At 45.1% G+C, this 18,280-nt stretch overlaps 1 protein-coding gene across 6 annotated transcripts in view; it reads right to left on the bottom strand.

The window, feature by feature from the left end:
- Positions 1-6,121: 6,121 nt before the first annotated feature.
- The window catches only part of tbc1d22a (TBC1 domain family, member 22a), a 110,607-nt gene continuing 98,448 nt past the window's right edge, over positions 6,122-18,280 (bottom strand). For all 6 annotated transcript variants that reach the window (XM_031583091.2, XM_031583093.2, XM_031583092.2 and 3 more), the window contains one exon: positions 6,122-7,256. In XM_031583091.2, coding sequence (XP_031438951.1) covers positions 7,128-7,256 — 129 coding nt within the window. In that variant the 3' untranslated portion in view covers positions 6,122-7,127. The remainder of the gene's footprint in view (positions 7,257-18,280) is intronic.

Raw genomic sequence — 18,280 nt, 5'->3', positions numbered from 1 at the left:
TCCTCCTGTGAAAGGAAATGGAAAGCCACCTAAACCAAATATACAGAAGAGACACACACACACACACACACACACACACACACACACACACACACACACACACACACACACACACACACACTCACTCACACTCACACTCACACTCACACTCACACTCACTCACACACACACACACACACACCTTTCATGGGGAGGGCGTACTTTTCCGTATCATTAGTGCGGCTAGTAATGAGGTGCATCTAACTCCCGCCGTGTCCCAGGGCCTGGGTGTCCAGCGATCAGAGGCTCCCCTCCAGGAGAACGGGGAATGTGCTGCCTAGGAATCCAGCTGAAGAGGTTCCTGAGCGCGAGAGGGAGAGTGAGGGGGAGAGGGAAGGCGAGCACCAGCAGAGCAGTCAGCCGCTCAAAGCACAGTGGCTGGCCCGAGGAGTGATGGCACCCCACCGTCTCCACGCACCGGGGCCGCTATTAGCTTTAAATCCCAGCGAGCTCCTCAGCTGTAGGTGTTGCAGAGCAGTACGAAAAGAGCCGCTTGTCTCCACCTGGGTGTTTAGGATGGTAACCATACCCTTCGCGCTCGGCTGAGGCCTCGTTAGCTTTCTCTTCAAATAAGCACATTTGCATCATACGCCGAGTGCTTCGGCGTCGTCAGCGCTGGCCTTCGTGAGCTCTCACTTTCACATCTTACACGGTTTCCCACTGTTCTACTTTGCACTCTTTGTTACGACAAATGACGAGGTCTCCAGCAGGGGTCTTTCAGCACAGATCACATAAATAATTGAATAGATTGAGCTGAATATGCTGTGAAAGTACTGCATTAAAAATATCTAATACACAATGTATGTACAGTATGCACAATCCAAACAGCAGGGGGTTATGATTGGTGTTGAGACATAAACATATATATTATTATAGAAACACTGTATATATACGTATATAAGTGTTCAGCAAGTTGAGTTCAAAATATAGTGGTGGTATCTGCTTAGAGAGCATGTGGTCATTTCTTTCATAGGAGGAAGAGTTGATGACCAAATCAGGGCAAAATAAACCCTGTCAAACACTGACCAAATAAAGCCTGTGGGAAAGGTCCATTAAAGCTGACCTAAAGAGCAAACAGGTCACATGCCCAGTCTCCGGCACAGGGCAGTTCCATACAGGACAATCAAAATGGTTGAGAACCATTTGAAATATCGTTGAAATATTAAGCATTTTATACGGCCATGTCCAGCCAATCATTACCAGTACTACACCTGTATGCTTTCAACAGCTTCTTGAGCACTTGTACAGTATAACCACTGTGATGCGTAGCACATTCATCAAGGTCAGACATATATTTACATACACCTATCATATCTCGAACATTGGTGATATTGAAGGTCAGACATATTTACATACACCTATCATATCTCGAACATTGGTGATATTGAAGGTCAGACATATTTACATACACCTATCATATCTCGAACATTGGTGATATTGAATGAGAACCAGTAATGGTATATGTGTTACCATTAGTTGAGTTGGCTATTCTTGTGTCACACCACTAGAACATAGAACACTAAAGCTGATACTACAAAAAGTGCAGTGAAAGCATAGTCAAGCAGTGTCCTGTTCATATCCACAGTCAAGCAGTGTCCTGTATATATCCACAGTCAAGCAGTGTACTGTATACATCCATAGTCAAGCAGTGTCCTGTTTATATCCATAGTCAAGCAGTGTACTTTATATATCCCTTTGGAATGCTGTTGAAGCATCATTTCAGTTCCCACTGAGCAAAGGCATTGAGGAGTGTAGGCTTTCACTATACAGTCACTTTGGATCAAATCAGCAACTAAATGACTTCATGTAAAGGTAACTGACACAACCCTCTGCCACACAATACATCTTCATGTGACTCAATATTCAATAGGGGTTGTTCTCAGCTTACAGTCAAATATATATTATACATACAGAGCCATTTGGGAACCGTAACGAGAGATAATAGCGAACAAATAAGATGATGCTGAATGCAGGTGAGCATCTAAATGTTGAACAAATAAATATTTAATTGCACATCCCCCTTAATAGACTACCTGCACAGGGGAGATGGAATATAACAGTTTATATTACACCGTCTAGTGAGATATTACCACTGAAATATCTCGACGGCTAATTTACTGCGGGGTAACATTTGCATTATGTCGCTGAGTGGGCGGGCGGAATGAGGGACATTCAAGTCTGCTATCAAAGATTGCATACAGCAAACAGCACATTGCACAATCATTATACAGTACTGTATAAAACAAAGAAATAAAACAACTGACAAAACCTAACTGATATACTAATTCTATAAACATATTTCAAACTTAGAAGCATTTTTTTTTTTCTTAACATGCTCTATAAATCAGCATCAGAATTTGTATTTTGTATAAAGTATCCCTGATGAAGTACAGTATGTCTCTTGTGATGACCTTGTTTGAAATGCTGTTCTTTCACCTGTGAGGGAGCTCCAGAGGCACGCGTGTACAATTCACATGCTCTACAGACAATTATGAATCACTCACTGAGTGACGATGAGTCTGTACATCCTGTCTGGGAGTCAGTGACCTTTACAGAAAGCACAGATCAATAAGATACTGGTAAAGTTGAAAAGAAAGCAAGGCAGTGACTAGCCTGAGAAACTACTGGTATGCTTGTTGACAGTTCGACCCTCAACCCAAGTGCATACTGTCTTCACTGTCGAGTCCAGCACATCTACCAACACAGAGCAAAGCGTGTCTGAAGTTACCTTATAGTTTGGATAAGAAGCTCTCAGGGAATCAGAAACACATATTTGGCCAATGTTATTGTTATTGTTACTGTTACTGTTATTTCAGCCTTATTTTTCCGCATTTCAAACTGATTTTAAGATGTAGTCTGCGATTCGGTTTCAGTTTCCTGAAAGGTTGTTAATATTTCTGCTCAACAGCCAATGAAATTACATCCCTCCCTTCCGTGCTCCTGAGGCACCGTGTTGATTGGCTGGGATTGTTTATGGCTTTGGCCATGTTGTCATTGTTTTCAAAAAGCTCAGTTTTCGCCTGTCCACACAGCGACATAAGAGTTGCGTTTTCATCACGTAGGTGTTACTATAAGATGAGGTTAAAAGTATTCTGTAGAAAGTTTTAAAATAAGTCGATACTGTATACAAGAATATATTACATCAACTTTAAACATCCTGACAAATGATCTCCTGATGAAATGCTCTCATTGATTTCGCCTTCTAACTACTCAGATTGGGAGGAAAAACCCAGCAATTAGTTTTTCACAGCTTTTACAGAAACGATTGGGGAAAGTATGAGTGAAAATGGTGCCACAGACGCAACCACCAATTCTAACTACCCAGATTGGGGGGGGAATTCAAGCGGTTTGTTTTTCACAACTTTTAAAGATACAAATGGGGAAAGTATGAGTGGAAATTATGCTTTTAAAGAAACGAATGGGGAAAGTATGAGTGGAAACGGTGCCAAAGGATCAACGTGCTCGTGTTGTTTAACTGTTAGGCAGGGAGCTCACACACTGATCAAATATACACGTTACCTGTATTGTATATCACTTTGGATAAAAGCATCAGCTAAATAACTCCATTTGGTTGAGAACTTAAAAGGTCTACAGATTATAAGGTAAATGTGGTATTTCTGTCTAGTCCTCCACTCTGAAATGTACTCGAATATTTGTGAGAATTTTAATTTATTGTAAATAGTCCAATTCTTCTATTTATAATTTCACATTAATGAAAACTACAGGTCAACGTATGATGTCATCCATGCACTTACCATGGATATGCTTGCCAAACTCAGGATTCCCAGTCCTCCTAGGTACAAAATAAACTCAGGATTCCCAGTCCTCCTAGGTCAAAATAAACTCAGGATTCCCAGTCCTCCTAGGTCAAAATAAACTCAGGATTCCCAGTCCTCCTAGGTCAAAATAAACTCAGGATTCCCAGTCCTCCTAGGTACAAAATAAATCACCAAATCTATCCATACTGACTTCATCTCTGCTATTTATTCGTCTGATATTACAGAGGACAAAGAAAATATATGGCTTCAGAAATTATTTTCAATACTAATTATGATAAATTGGGACCTAATGTTTGAATGTTTTGAGTTCATGATTCTGTCCAGTAACTAAGGGAGTGCTGTATTTTGCTTGTTCAAAGTGATTTATGGACTGATTTACACACGATGAAAAATATCTTTAACCCTGATGCCAAGGCAGTGAGAGCAGATTGATTTTTTTTAGCCCTGACGTGCATACATGAGAAACTCCGTGTACCCACTCCATAGAGAGGCACTCACTGGACCCACGGAGGCAGACGGCAGAGTGACGACCACACACACACACACACACACACACACTAGATTAGGCATGCCCTCATCTCTACCATCACATTATACAAGCTCAGCCTCTAACACACATGCAACCAAAGTCAGTACCCCGAGTGCTCCATTCAGAAGCATCCCTCATGTCTGCCGTCCGGAGACCCCCCCCCCCCCCCCCCCCCCCATCCCCTTCTGTTGCATGTGTTATAGATTCAGGGAGCCATGGTGATTCTAATGCCTTTTTAATTCATTTGAATGGCGTGGAAGCCGGTGTGGCTGCAGGCCTTTAATTACCTGCCAGTGTGAACATCAGTCAGCCTAATGAGAGGAACTCCCTCCCTCTCTCTCCATCCAGCACCCGCTCCCACCCTAATTACCCAAACCTGGCCCACGCTGCCACAGGCGCCATGGGAGAAGTGGTACTGTACCTTGACGCAGCTTTGTGTGGCTTTAAAAATGGATGCTGATACGGCAGTGCATATACAGGAGGTCTGTTGACTCGTAATGTGTTCGTGTTTGGGAGGATATTGCTCCCGAGGATGACAAGAGGTACTTAATGCATAGGGGTTTAGTTTATGGGCAGACGCAAATTAGCAGCTGGTGCCTCATCGCATATGGTGAGCTGCTGATCATTTGTATGTTGCACAGTTGAATGTACACGCTCAATATTATTCACAATCACACATCATAGGTCTTGAATAATGATATGGATTGTGAAGGATGGTGTTGCCGTTGGCAGTTGTTGACTGAGGGGGAAAAAAAACCAACAAAAAAAAACTACCTCATCAACAGTTTATAGAATTCAGTCATGAATTGCAATCTGCACACTACATCTGTGAGTGTGTGGTATTACTCCATCATAGATGCACAGCTGTGTGTTACTCCGCATAACGCCCCATACGGCAACATTGAAACCAAGGATTTCAGGAAACATTTAGTCATATATATAGTATTTATTTACATATTTATTCCTATTTACAGACGTTTGAAAATGCACTTATCTGTACACAATTTATCAAGAACATTCCAGAGGCTTCCTTCCCATGAGACATGTCCAGAGTGGGGGGAGTTTGTGTGTGTCGTGATGGCAACCATCAAAAAAATATTAGAACAGTCCTCAGCAGATCAAGAACACAGTCTCATCACTTCCCCAGTCAGAAGGAGAGACAAGCCTTAATAAGAAGCAGGAGAGCTGGGTTGGGTGCTCTTGCGTCTATGAGAACCCTCATTTTCTGCACCCCCCGTACAAAACGTCAGGTCAATACTCAGTTCACTGCCAGGGAGAGAAAGTTCAAACTGAAAATGTTCTGCATATATTTCAAAGGTTTTTTTTAAATTATCTTTAAAGAAAAATAAATATCTGTGATGGTACTGTCCAGATGATGTTAGGCACAACTCAATAGGATCATGTAAAAAGTAGACATAAAAAAAGGATTTAAAAAGCTGATTCAAAGAATATAGATTTTTTTTACAAAGCAGAAGAAAATAGTCTTTCATCAAGTGCAGTTTCTATTCACAGAGAACTGGGAATTAGTTGTAGAACTGGCACACAATTTAAGAATCTGGCAACATGATGGGCGGGAGGGAGGGGTACAGTTTGAATACTGAAGAGATTAGATCTAACAAGAGCAGGAGATTCCCCTCACACCTACAGCCACAACTTCAAAAGCTTCATGCAACAAGTATGCTTTATTTAGTAAACTGGACTTCAAAAACAAATCCCCGGGGCGAACTGAAAATGGAAGCGTCAATGTATTTCAAGAATGTCTACTCCCCCCCACCCCCCCACCCGGATCCTGCAACGGAGTCTCCCCTGACTTCCCTCATTCAAACACAAGAAGCAGCCAGATTAAGGCAAATTCAAAGGTTGCTCCATGGTCTGAAATGTCCCCTGTGAGTGGAATGAATATGAATCTGGTATGATCATCGTGATCCTGTAAACCTTTGCATCCATACACATTCCATTCCACTTCAAGTCTGCAAGTCCATTGAGACTGGCTCCTGAGGTAGTCCAAGGTTAAAAGAAAAGTGTGTCATTCCTGTCATTCAGGAGATGAAGATTAGGGTGGATTCAGTTATCCCAATCAGGTAGAAGATTCATTTTTATTATTCATTTTGTTTTTAGTAAGGGTTGATTACTGCCTCAAACCAATTCTGCTGGAAGCAGACTAAGCTTTTTTGCGGTTCAGCAATCAATGCATTGTGGCTGGGAGCAAACGTGTCAGTTTTTGACTGGTGGGTCCTCAGAGGTTTCATCAGGGAGGGTGGGTTCGTCTGGGTTCGTCTGGTCAGGCTTGGCACTCCAGTGCTGGCCAATGTTCACTCCCTCCCACTCTCTTCTCTTTCTACTGCTGCATGTCAGTTCGTTTTTCCTAACGAGTCAGTCAGTCACTCTGCCTGGATCCTTGCATGAGAAATTTAACTACAGCAATTAATGTATCGTAGCATGTAAATCTCCTGTTGCCTGGAAATCTCAAGAGTGGAGGAGGACATGGTTTTATAAGGCATGAAAAAAAAAAGAAAAGAAAGAAAGAAAAAAAAAAACACTTTGCCAGTGTGCTTGTGATAGGACTCCATTTTGACATCATCACGGATGTTAAATGAGCCGGTAATTAAGACGGTTAACGCTGGAGTGTGAACACAGGAACAGGAGGGGCATGAGGAGTAAGGTCAATCTAGAGCACAGAACCCACACCTTTAATCTCAAACATGATTGGCTGGGGCCAGGGGGGAGGGCGGAGGGCCATCGGAGTCATCAGTGTTTGTGCAGAGGGGCGTGGCCACCCCTCATCTCTTGTAGTGGTTGGGCGCGTCGGCGAAGGCAAACTTTAACCGGTAGGCCTCGGCTAAGAGAACGCTCACTTCCTCGTTGCCCCAGTGCATGGTGGGTAGGTTCTGCAGCAGGATCATGAGGCCCTGTGAAAGAGAAAGAGGGATGCGGTGAGAAAAAAACAGCGGTGCATAAGAAGGGAGTGTGACCGAGCCGATAACATAGTGGGAGAGAGAGAGAGAGAGAGAGAGAGAGAGAGAGAGAGAGAGAGAGATTGTTGCCAGGAGCAACGGCGTGTTTGCCTGACACGAGCCAGACTCAGCCAGGAGGACTGTTCTACGCTGCCTGGAGCAGAGAGACACAGCAGACCTGCACCTCTTGGAGAAATCATTTAAACTTTCAAATCAGCTTGCTGTTGCTCCCCCCAATCCGGCCTCTCTGACCAGAGCAGACACGCTGTCAATCTATCAGTATATCTGCGCGCCGTGCCACATCGCGGCGACCCCGGCGGCACTCTCTCCCCGCTCTTAAGTATAGAGAGCGGACTCTAATTTACTCACGCCGGCGCGGGCCAGCCGCCAGCCCCAGCAGCAGCCCTGGGAGTCAATCACTGCATTAGAGGGGCTTAGTGTGGAGCCGCAGCCTCAATCTCCCAGCCTAATTCACCCAATCCACAGCCCCTGATAAAAGGTGAACCCTTCTGGTTAGCGCTCCATCAGACGCCAGGGCGCACTTTCACAGCCAAAGAAAAGGAGGGAAACTGACACGACGGAGTCTCCGCAACACACACACACACTCACACACACACAGTCTGCCAATCAGAGTTAACACTCCACCTAACAATCCAATTCAGCCTGAAACAGACACAGCACACAGACCGAGAAGAAGTTGAGGTTCGCTTTAAGCCGAAACATTTCAACTCCATTCAACAATACCACATAGACTAATAAATCACGGTAAAAGGGATCTCCATCCTCTTCTTTTTTTTTTTTTTCCCCCAGAGGGTCCCTCATCAATTAGGTGTATCTTAAGTCTTCATCTCTCACCAATTTCAACAGTCTATTTAATAAGACGCAACGTGAGGCAATCTACTGAACATTTCTTGGGTGTCCAGGTATCACAATTTCTATTTTCATTCTATGCATCCTCTCTTTATTATTCCAATGCACCGTAAAGCAGCAGTAAGGACTCTACGACTAGCCATCTCAAAGGCATGCAAACATCTGGCAAACACCAACATCAGCACAGTTGGCAGGGATAAAGGCTTGGGAATGACCATATACCATCAAATTAAATTTTAATAATACCAAAACCTGTTGCCTATAAAAACATACCAAAAAGTGGTCAATTCCTTCATCATGTTGCTTTAAAGGTCTTGAAACAAAGAAGTGAGTTTTGTGGAATATTGTCTTGTCACTGTTCCTTTAAAAATACATCCATATTGTTGATCGTTTAAAATGAAAACTGGACCTCTAAAAGCCTTTCATCATAACATCACATTTCACAAGATGTCAGCCTTTTTCCAAGATGGCTACAACAAAATACAGTCATACATCCATGCAATTTAACATCAGAGATAAATGGATTGTCGGGAACTTCAGAGAATTTGTTTGCCTAACAAAGAATGATTAATCATAATCACAATAATAATAAAAAAAACATTTCTCTTTTTCACCATTATTAAAATCTAGTTTGTCCATTAAGTCACCAATTGTTTTCAATTGGTCCAAACTGGTGGACTGCACTTAATCAAAGCAGCTAACAACAATTATGATAATCTAAACTGAGACCTAATTAGGGTGTTTGTCAAACCTAATGACCCTGTGTAACTGCCAAAATTAATAATCAGCATCATTTTCCTTTCTGAACAGCACATGATATTCTTCTCTCATTAATCCACCAATGTCATGATATGACCTCAAGTCCCTCTATATAGTTGAGTCATCTAGCCATGAAAAAGCTAATGAAGTCTAATGAGCTCGCACATATGCGGTATAATAAACCAACTCGCTATGCATTAGTCAAACTCAATGTACACAAGACACAGACAAGAAAGAGACCGAAGGCAGACGCCGCTATGAGGTCTCAAGAGGCTAATGAGTATAATGGTAGACTTCAGGTCTATCCACATGGTCTACCTAGCAGTGAGGTCTAAAGAAGCTAATGGGTATAATGGTAGGCTTCAGGTCTATCCACATGGTCTACCTAGCAGTGAGATCTAAAGAAGCTAATGAGTATAATGGTAGGCTTCAGGTCCATCCACATGGTGCACCTCGACCACCTACTGTGATGAAGAATCAAGATACCACAATGTGTGTTCGCACCGAGACAAACAGAACTGCCGGGGACCGGAACCCAACCAAGCAAGTAAAAGTGTGACTGTTTAAGGTCAATGACATTTCGATGTTCAACGCTGGTTGACTGGGCACTAACCCTCCCATCAACCACCAACAGGCTGTTTGTTAGTGAGGAGAAGGGCAGTGGAGGCACACACCACTCCTCCTCCTCCTCAGCTCCTCAGAGAGACGACTGCCTCCTGGCTCCCACTGCTGCTGCTGCTAGTGCTGTTGTTAATGCTGCTGCTGCTGGGCTTTAATACGCCAGAGCAGAGTTTAATCAAGCCGCGCTGAGGAAGTCAACCCTGTCCGTAATTACCACGGAGCATCCAAATACACAAAGGAGGAAATAATAAGCAGGCATTAGCAAAGCCACCGTGTCCTTGGGCTGCTCGGGTCCACATCAGCCCGCGGGGCACAGAACTCATGAAGTGGGGGGGGTCCTCTCACAGACAGGGAGGCAGGCTTGCTTGCTTGCTTATGGCTTTGCCACGCATGTTCCTGCAACAACACCAAATGACTCTGAAGCAACTGTGCCCCAGGAGGCTTTATCTGTTTGCTCGCCTGTGTAGGTTTGTTTGTTTGTTTGTTTGTTTATCTTGTGCGGCGTGATTGAATTGTGAAATGAAGGGGGCCCCCTCTCTCCGATTGGCCGTGCCCGCAGTGCTCCGAGCAGATAACGACCGGCGCGTGTGGCTTCATCATTTTACGGGTGGCGCGAGCTGTGCTAATGCAGACACGCTCCGACTGGAAAAACAGCCCGGGTTACAATGACAACCCTCTAAATGATGGCCACTGGCACACAGCTCTGCCAGGGACGAGACTGTTCCCCCCCCCCCCCCCCCCTCTCTGTTTTTGGGGAGGGCGGGGAGCTGTGGAGTGAGGAGTACCCGAGGTGTTTTGAGGTGTGTGATGGACTGGACACTGCAGAAGACTAACAGACTCACCCCCTCCCTCCCCCGTCTCTCGTCGTCTCCTCCTCTCTGAGCACCCGGAGTTGGTGCGGATCGATCAAAAGTACCCGCCAGCTCAGCTCAGCTCAGCTCAGCTCCCTCGATCAAAACACCTACGGATTCCCTGCGTCTCAAGCACCCGTGCGGCCACAACAAGGAAGGGGCCCTGATTGATCTCCCAACGACTTTTCTAAACGGCTTTGTTTATCAAAGCTCCGGTAAGATAGAGCAGTATTAGTGCGCTCCGAGCACCAGGGGGTCTGGGCATAGGCGGTGGCTGTAATTACTTCCAGGATATTAATTCTTCTTTTCATTTCTTTATTTATTTCCCTGTTGCTTTTCTCTTTGTATGTATGCCATTTCATGGACTAGACTCCCAGCCCACCGGAGCCACTCCATTACTGCACTGTATTAAAAGCACAAGTACGGGGGGGGGGCTGCTCCTCATTCAGGGGAGGCTCGGCTGACGGATAATCAATCAGGTTGGAAGCGTTAAATGAGGCTCTCTATTCAGCGCCCAAGTTTGGACAAAATTACAAGTTTTCTGATAAATGGGACGGGCTCTCGATTAATCAAGGGGAGTTTACTCCGGCTCATCTTTCAATGCACCACCCTTAATAGAGTCAACACTATAACTCAGTGAGGGCCATTGGTGAACGACAAGAGTAACACTGCAGGACCGAGGCCCAGTGTGATGAGCAGGACGTCTGAATGAGAGATGCACGCCTTAGCTAGCACTTAGCACTTAGCAACTGGCACCTTTTGGTGATGCATATTATATTGAGCCTTTTCACAAAAAAAACCTTTGAAGATCTCTCTGAAAGATTAGACATAGTTTTCTATCTAGGAATAACAGAGTGATGTTGAATTTTTCTCTTCCTAAGAACAGAATCAAAGTAAACTAAGCCCACGGAACACATCTCCATGCATCCCTTCTGATATTCTCTTTCACTGAAGCCATGTTATAGGATCTGACAATCCCTTAACCGAGATGTCCCCCTGACTCCTTACTCCAAAGAGAGCAAGCGCTGTGTCTCGTGGTGGTGACTAAACACAGAATGTGTAAATTAAATAAACATAGAAAAGCCCGTTTTCCTTCTCCTCTTCTTCATCTTCTTCTTGTTGTGTGAGTACATTTACATTTACATTTACATTACATTTAGTCATTTAGCAGACGCTTTTGTCCAAAGCGACGTACAAGGGAGAGAACAGTCAAGCTAAGAGCAATAAAAAAGCATGGTGTAACAATAAATACTACTTTACATGAGAATTAGAAAAACAACAACCTAGAAAAGAGGAAAAAGAAGTGCAGGAATGTAACTGCTGAAGTGCAAGTTAAGCGCTAGTCAGGTGCCAGTTAGGAGGGGAGGTGCACTCTGAAGAGTTGGGTCTTCAAAAGCTTCTTGAAGGTAGAGAGGGACGCCCCTGCTCTGGTAGTACTAGGCAGTTCGTTCCACCAACGTGGAACTATAAATGAAAATAGTCTGGATTGCCGTGCTTGCACGGACGGCAGTGCCAAACGACGCTCACTAGACGAGCGCAGCGTCCTGGGTGTAACATTTGCCCTTACAAGAGCATTTAGGTAGGTGGGAGCAGAACCAGTAAGCACTCTGTAGGCAAGCATAAGTGACTTGAACTTAATGCGAGCAGCTACTGGCAGCCAGTGGAGCTCGATGAGTAGCGGGGTGACGTGTGCCCTTTTCGGTTGGTTGAACACCAGACGCGCCGCCGCGTTCTGGATCATCTGTAGTGGTTTCACCACGCAAGCCGGCAGGCCCGTTAGGAGGGCGTTGCAGTAGTCAAGGCGGGAGCTCACCAAGGTTTGCACCAGCAGCTGGGTGGCATACTGGGTTAGGTACGGCCTGATTTTGCGGATGTTGTATAGCGCAAAGCGGCACGACCTGGAGACAGAGGCGATGTGGGCCGTGAAGGTCAGTTGGTCATCAATAATGACCCCGAGGTTTCTTGCTGTTTTGGATGGAGCAAGAGATAAAGAGTCAGTATTGATCTTGATGTTGTGGTGGATGACCTGTTTGGCTGGGAAGACCATCAGTTCCGTTTTGGCCAGGTTCAGCTGAAGGTGGTGATTTTTCATCCATGTGGATATATCAGCGAGACAGTCCGAAATCCGCGTCGAGACCGTGGTGTCCTCAGGAGGGAAAGACAGAAACAGTTGAGTATCATCGGCATAACAGTGGTAGGAAAAACCATGCGAGCGGATGATAGGGCCCAACGAGGTGGTGTAAATGGCAAAGAGAAGTGGTCCCATCACCGAGCCTTGGGGCACCCCAGTGGTGAGGCGGTGAGGTACAGACAGATGACCTTGCCATGACACGTTGAACGAGCGCCCAGTGAGGTAGGATTCAAACCAGGAGTGCGCATTGCCAGAAATGCCCATACTTGACAGTATGGACAGAAGGATGCGGTGGTTGACTGTATCAAACGCAGCTGATAAGTCAAGCAGGACGAGAGCCGAGGATTGAGCTGCTGCTCTAGCTGTTTTTAAGGCCTCCATTACAGACAACAGGGCTGTTTCGGTGGAGTGACCGCTTTTGAAGCCAGACTGGTTCGGATCGAGGAGATTGTTCTTTGACAGGAACTCGGTGACCTGTTTGGAAGCTGCCCTCTCAATGGTTTTAGATAGGAGCGTGAGAAGTGAGACCGGTCGATAGTTTTCCACCTGAGTGGGATCGAGAGACGGCTTCTTGAGCAGCGGCGTTACCCGAGCCACTTTGAAAAGAGAAGGAAATGTTCCAGAATTAAATGAAGCATTAATCACCTGTGTTATTGCCGGTAAGACGGCAGGCGATATGGCTTGAAGGATGTTGGATGGGATGGGGTCCAGCGGGCATGTAGTTGGACGGCTACCTGTTAGGATTTTGGAGACCTCACTCTCGCTGAGAGGGATGAAAGAAGGAAAAGATGAGCTATTGACGGTTGCGCCCTTAGGGGAGGGGGACAGTTGGTCGAACTGTTGCCCGATGGCTGCCACTTTCTCTGTGAAAAAGGAAGCAAAGTTATCAGCAGTGAGGTTAGTAGCTGGGGGGGGAGGAGGAGGGTAGAGCAGAGTTTTGAAGGTGGAGAATAGTTTCCGAGCGTCAGTTGCACCGTTGATTTTGTCATTGAAAAAAGTCTTCTTAGCAGCAGTGATGCTGGATGAGAAGGAGGCCAGCAGTGTCTGGTAGCTTGCAAGATCGTCCAGCGCGGCAGATTTGTGCCACTTTCTCTCAGCCGCTCTGAGATTGGAGCGCTGCGTTCGGAGGGTATCACTCAGCCACGAATGAGACTGGGTAGATCGAGCAGGTCTGGTGGAAAGTGGACACAAGCTGTCCAAGCATGAGCTCAGAGTGGAGCAGAGAGCTTCGGTGGCATCATTGACACCTAGTGAGGAGAAAGTGGATAAAGGTGGAAGAGCAGAAGAAACCAGAGAGGAAAAGTGGGTGGGAGAGAGGTTGCGGAGGTTGCGCCGGAACGAGACCATCGGAGGGGGGACAGAGGGTTGCTCAATGAGCCGAACATCGAAGCGAATGAAGAAGTGGTCCGAGCAATGCAGAGGGGTTACCGTTAGGTTGTCCGTGGTGCAGTTCCGAGCAAGGATGAGGTCAAGCTCTTTTCCTGCTTTGTGAGTTGGAGGAGTGGGGACCTGTTGTAGGTCGAACGAGTGAACCAGGGTTCGAAAGTCAGCTGAGTTGGGATTGTCTAGGTGGATGTTCATGTCGCCAAGGATGAGTGTTGGACACTCCTGCTCAGGGATGGATGACAGCAGGGTGTCCAGCTCATGGACGAAATCACCCTGCTGTCCTGGTGGACGGTAGATAACAATCACATAAGTTTTAACAGGAGCAGTTACCATAATTGCATGATATTCAAAGGAGGCATACCTGTTTGAGGGCAGCAGTGGAGTGAATTTCCAGTTGTCTGAAATCAGCAGCCCCGTCCCACCTCCACGACCAGATGGCCGGGGAGTATGGGAGAAGGCATAGTTGGTGGAGAGTGCTGCCGGGGTAGCATTGTCTTCAGGTGTGATCCATGTCTCCGTGAGAGCTAAGAGCCCTAGGGAGAGGTGGTTGGCATAACCTGAGATGAAATCAGCTTTCTTGACTGCAGACTGACAGTTCCACAGGCCAACAGAGAAAGAGGTTACAGTGGATGAGGTTTGTTGAAGTGAGCGGAGGTTACCCAGGTTGCGCTGCCGTCTGCTGCGCTGTGATCTTTTTTGGCAACCAGTGACAACAGAGATGCTACTGTGACACATGGCTATGGCAGAGTCAAAATGAAAAAGTTTACCTTGAGTACGTGTGTGTGGTCTGGCCCTTGCTCTATAAACACATAAACACACACAAGTGACTCATTTCAAATAAAGCCTCCTTTCAGTGCTTCTGGGTAAACAAGTCTCATTATGCCTTTTTTCAAGTTGAAAAACAAACAGAATCCACTGGCTGCATTCGAGTGACTAGGAGGGAGTGCATTAGCCCCGAGAAAAAAGCCCCAGCACAAGGCCTCCCTCCTCCGCCTCTCTCTCTTGTTCCAACAACAAATTAAGAATCTGTTGGCTCTAAGTTATTCACAAAGACAGGAAATCCTTTTAGTTCAGCTGTTTAAGGCACCTGAGGTGGAGCAGGACTAAAACATTAGGAGCAGACAGCTGCTGTTTTCTAGTGTGGACGCAGAATGAATGGAAGAAGCATGGACTCTGGCTAATCTTCCCTGTGAGCCACGTCCTCAGGGCGACTCCACTCTTTGTTACTCTTACATTATTCTTCACTTCTTTTGAAAGATGGATTAACGCAAATGTGCCCGAAATGCAGCAATCCACGCCTGACTTAACAAAACCGATCAATATGCATCAAACTTACTCAGAAATGAGTATGCACTTATCAGCATGAGGATAATAAAGTCTGAAAAAGTCCTTCTTTTTCAATAAATCAGTAAAAGAAAATGGGCTGTATAAAGAATCCCAACAGGGCAATTAAGACACCTGTAGAAGCTAAATAAGTGGAAACCTTTCTGGAGCTGCTCAAACTGACACTTAACGTCAGTAGACCTTCTAGTCAGAGCAGAAGAGTTTTATGCTCAATTAAAATATATGCCTCATGGTGATATTAATATTTTTATATATAGGAATAACAATGTAAACACACAGGCAACACATACTTATTAATATTAATCTACATCTAAACCAAAATGTCAAACAAAAACAAAATAAAACAAAAGCTCTCCACTTTAACAAAACATTATTAAACATGATTCTTTCATGAACCTGAATCCCTGGCATAAGAAATCTCATTTAAATAAATGTCCGAATGTGAGAAAAAAAAAAAAAAACACGTCTGCCTGTGTGTTTGTGTATTTAGATTTTTGGCCATGACCCAGTGTGATAAGTGCTGACATTGTAAAGTCTGTCAGCAATCCCACATCTGTAATCTCTATTGCCTTGGTAGTAAGTCACATTTGATCAAAGCCCCTGCTGAGAGAATAGATGAAAATTAAATAGTATTTGTGTGTGTGTGTGTGTGTGTGTGTGTGTGTGTGTGTGTGTGTGTGTGTCCACATGTTTGAGGTGAATGAACAACAAAAACTAAATTATGACAGGAAGTGAAATCTTGTAAATTGGGGTTGCAATTACATCTGAGAGAGTGAAAGATCATAACATTGCAGGTTGACCAACAGAGAAACAGACACACAGACACACAACCCCACACACACACACACACACACACACACACACACACACACACACACACACACACACAGACACACAACCACACACACACACACACACACACACGCATACAATCCAATCTCTGTCAACTACAGATATAAAAATAACAGGCAAGCAGTGGAATCTCCCTTTGTGCACAACAAGCCAACATATGAAAAATGCAATCAGAGTCTAATAATATATAAGGGATAATGTATAGCCGCTGGTCATTCGTGAAAAATAAATCCCAACAGAATGAACAGGACTTCTATCGTCCTGAAGGGATTTACTTTTCAAGAATGACCTGTGGACTATACATTATCCTGCTTTCTATGCTGTTACTTGATAAAGTGAGAAAATATATTCCTCCAAAATCAATTTTTTTTTAATGATTTTGTTGCAGTTTCATGGCTTCCGCTGAGAAAAAAATTGCTTTTCAAGCAAATAGAACTTTAAAGTTTCAGGAGTTGCGTAGCAACATATTACTTGCTGACTTCAAGTTAGAATGAATTTCGGATATGAAAGATGTGAATCAGAAGCACAAAACCCGTTATCAGCGGTCATTATTCATTTTCAGCAGTCATTGTCAAGAAATATCGGACCTCTGAACGTTGGAATGATCCATTCTATTCAATGGAACTTTCTGCCACATTCTGAGGAGCCGTGTTCTAGTCCTCAGTAATGAGTGGAGAGAGAAGGTGTGACTCAAACACCGGAGCTTTGCAATAACACTTTCCAGTCGCAGGCTGCTAATGAGTGCCATGCTGACTCTGTTTTTAATTAGAGATCATGCTAATGTTAACACGTACGATGTTGGTAATAACCCCACAGAACTGCAGATTTTCAGTTCAGTGCAACTGCTGGGAGAGATACTGCACCTCAGAAACGTTCAACTACTGGTAGACATAGCGCACCTCAGAAACGTCCAACTGCTGGGAGAGATACTGCACCTCAGAAACGTTCAACTGCTGGGAGAGATAGCGCACCTCAGAAACGTTCAACTACTGGTAGACATAGCGCACCTCAGAAACGTCCAACTGCTGGGAGAGATACTGCACCTCAGAAACGTTCAACTACTGGTAGACATAGCGCACCTCAGAAACGTCCAACTGCTGGGAGAGATACTGCACCTCAGAAACGTTCAACTGCTGGGAGAGATAGCGCACCTCAGAAACATCCAGCTACTGAGAGAGATAGCGCACCTCAGAAATATTCAACTGCTGGGAGAGATAGCGAGCCTCAGAAACATCCAACTACTGGGAGAGATAGCGAGCCTCAGAAACATCCAACTGCTGGGAGAGATACTGCACCTCAGAAACATCCAGCTACTGAGAGAGATAGCGTACCTCAGAAACATTCAACTACTGAGAGAGATAGCGAGCCTCAGAAACATTCAACTACTGAGAGAGATAGTGTACCTCAGAAACATCCAGCTACTGAGAGAGATAGCGCACCTCAGAAACGTGCAACTACTAGGAGATAGCGCGCCTCAGAAACGTGCAACTACTAGGAGATACGAAGCATCAGAAACATGCACATAATGAACCAAAGGATGAAGATGGTTACTGAAACATGTTTGCAGGCAGTCTGCTCGCCTGCGCAGTGCATCTCCCTCCCTCCCCTTGTGTGTAGTCCCAACACTAAAAACCTGAAGGCACAGATTCACCAAGGAGACGCTGACCCATGAGCACAAGCCTGAGAGAGCATGGAGGCAGGTGAGAGAGGGCATGCGTGGAATTCTGCTTGTGTGTGTGATGCCACCCACCCATGTGCACTGTCTGTGTGTGTGTGTGTGTATAAGTCTGCATGAGTGTGTGTGTGGTGTGGTGTGGTGTGTGTGTGGGGTGTGTGTGTGTGTGTGTGTGTGTGTGTGTGTGTGTGTGTGTGTGTGTGTGGTGTGTGTGTGTGTGTGTGTGTATAACTCTGCATGAGAGTGTGTGTGTGTATAAGTCTGCATGAGTGTGTGTGTGTGTGTGTGTAAGTCTGCATGAGTGTGAGTGTGTGCATGAGTGTGCGTGTGTGTGTATAAGTCTGCATGAGTGTGTGTGTGTGTGTGTAAGTCTGCATGAGTGTGAGTGTGTGCATGAGTGTGCGTGTGTGTGTATAAGTCTGCATGAGTGTGTGAGTGTGTGCGTAAGTCTGCATGAGTGTGAGTGTGTGCATGAGTGTGCGTGTGTGTG

This window comes from Clupea harengus, chromosome 16 (assembly GCF_900700415.2).
Source record: "Clupea harengus chromosome 16, Ch_v2.0.2, whole genome shotgun sequence".
NCBI lineage: Eukaryota > Metazoa > Chordata > Actinopteri > Clupeiformes > Clupeidae > Clupea > Clupea harengus.
Note: the sequence above shows the minus strand (reverse complement) of the source record. Positions and strands in the feature narration are given on the sequence as shown.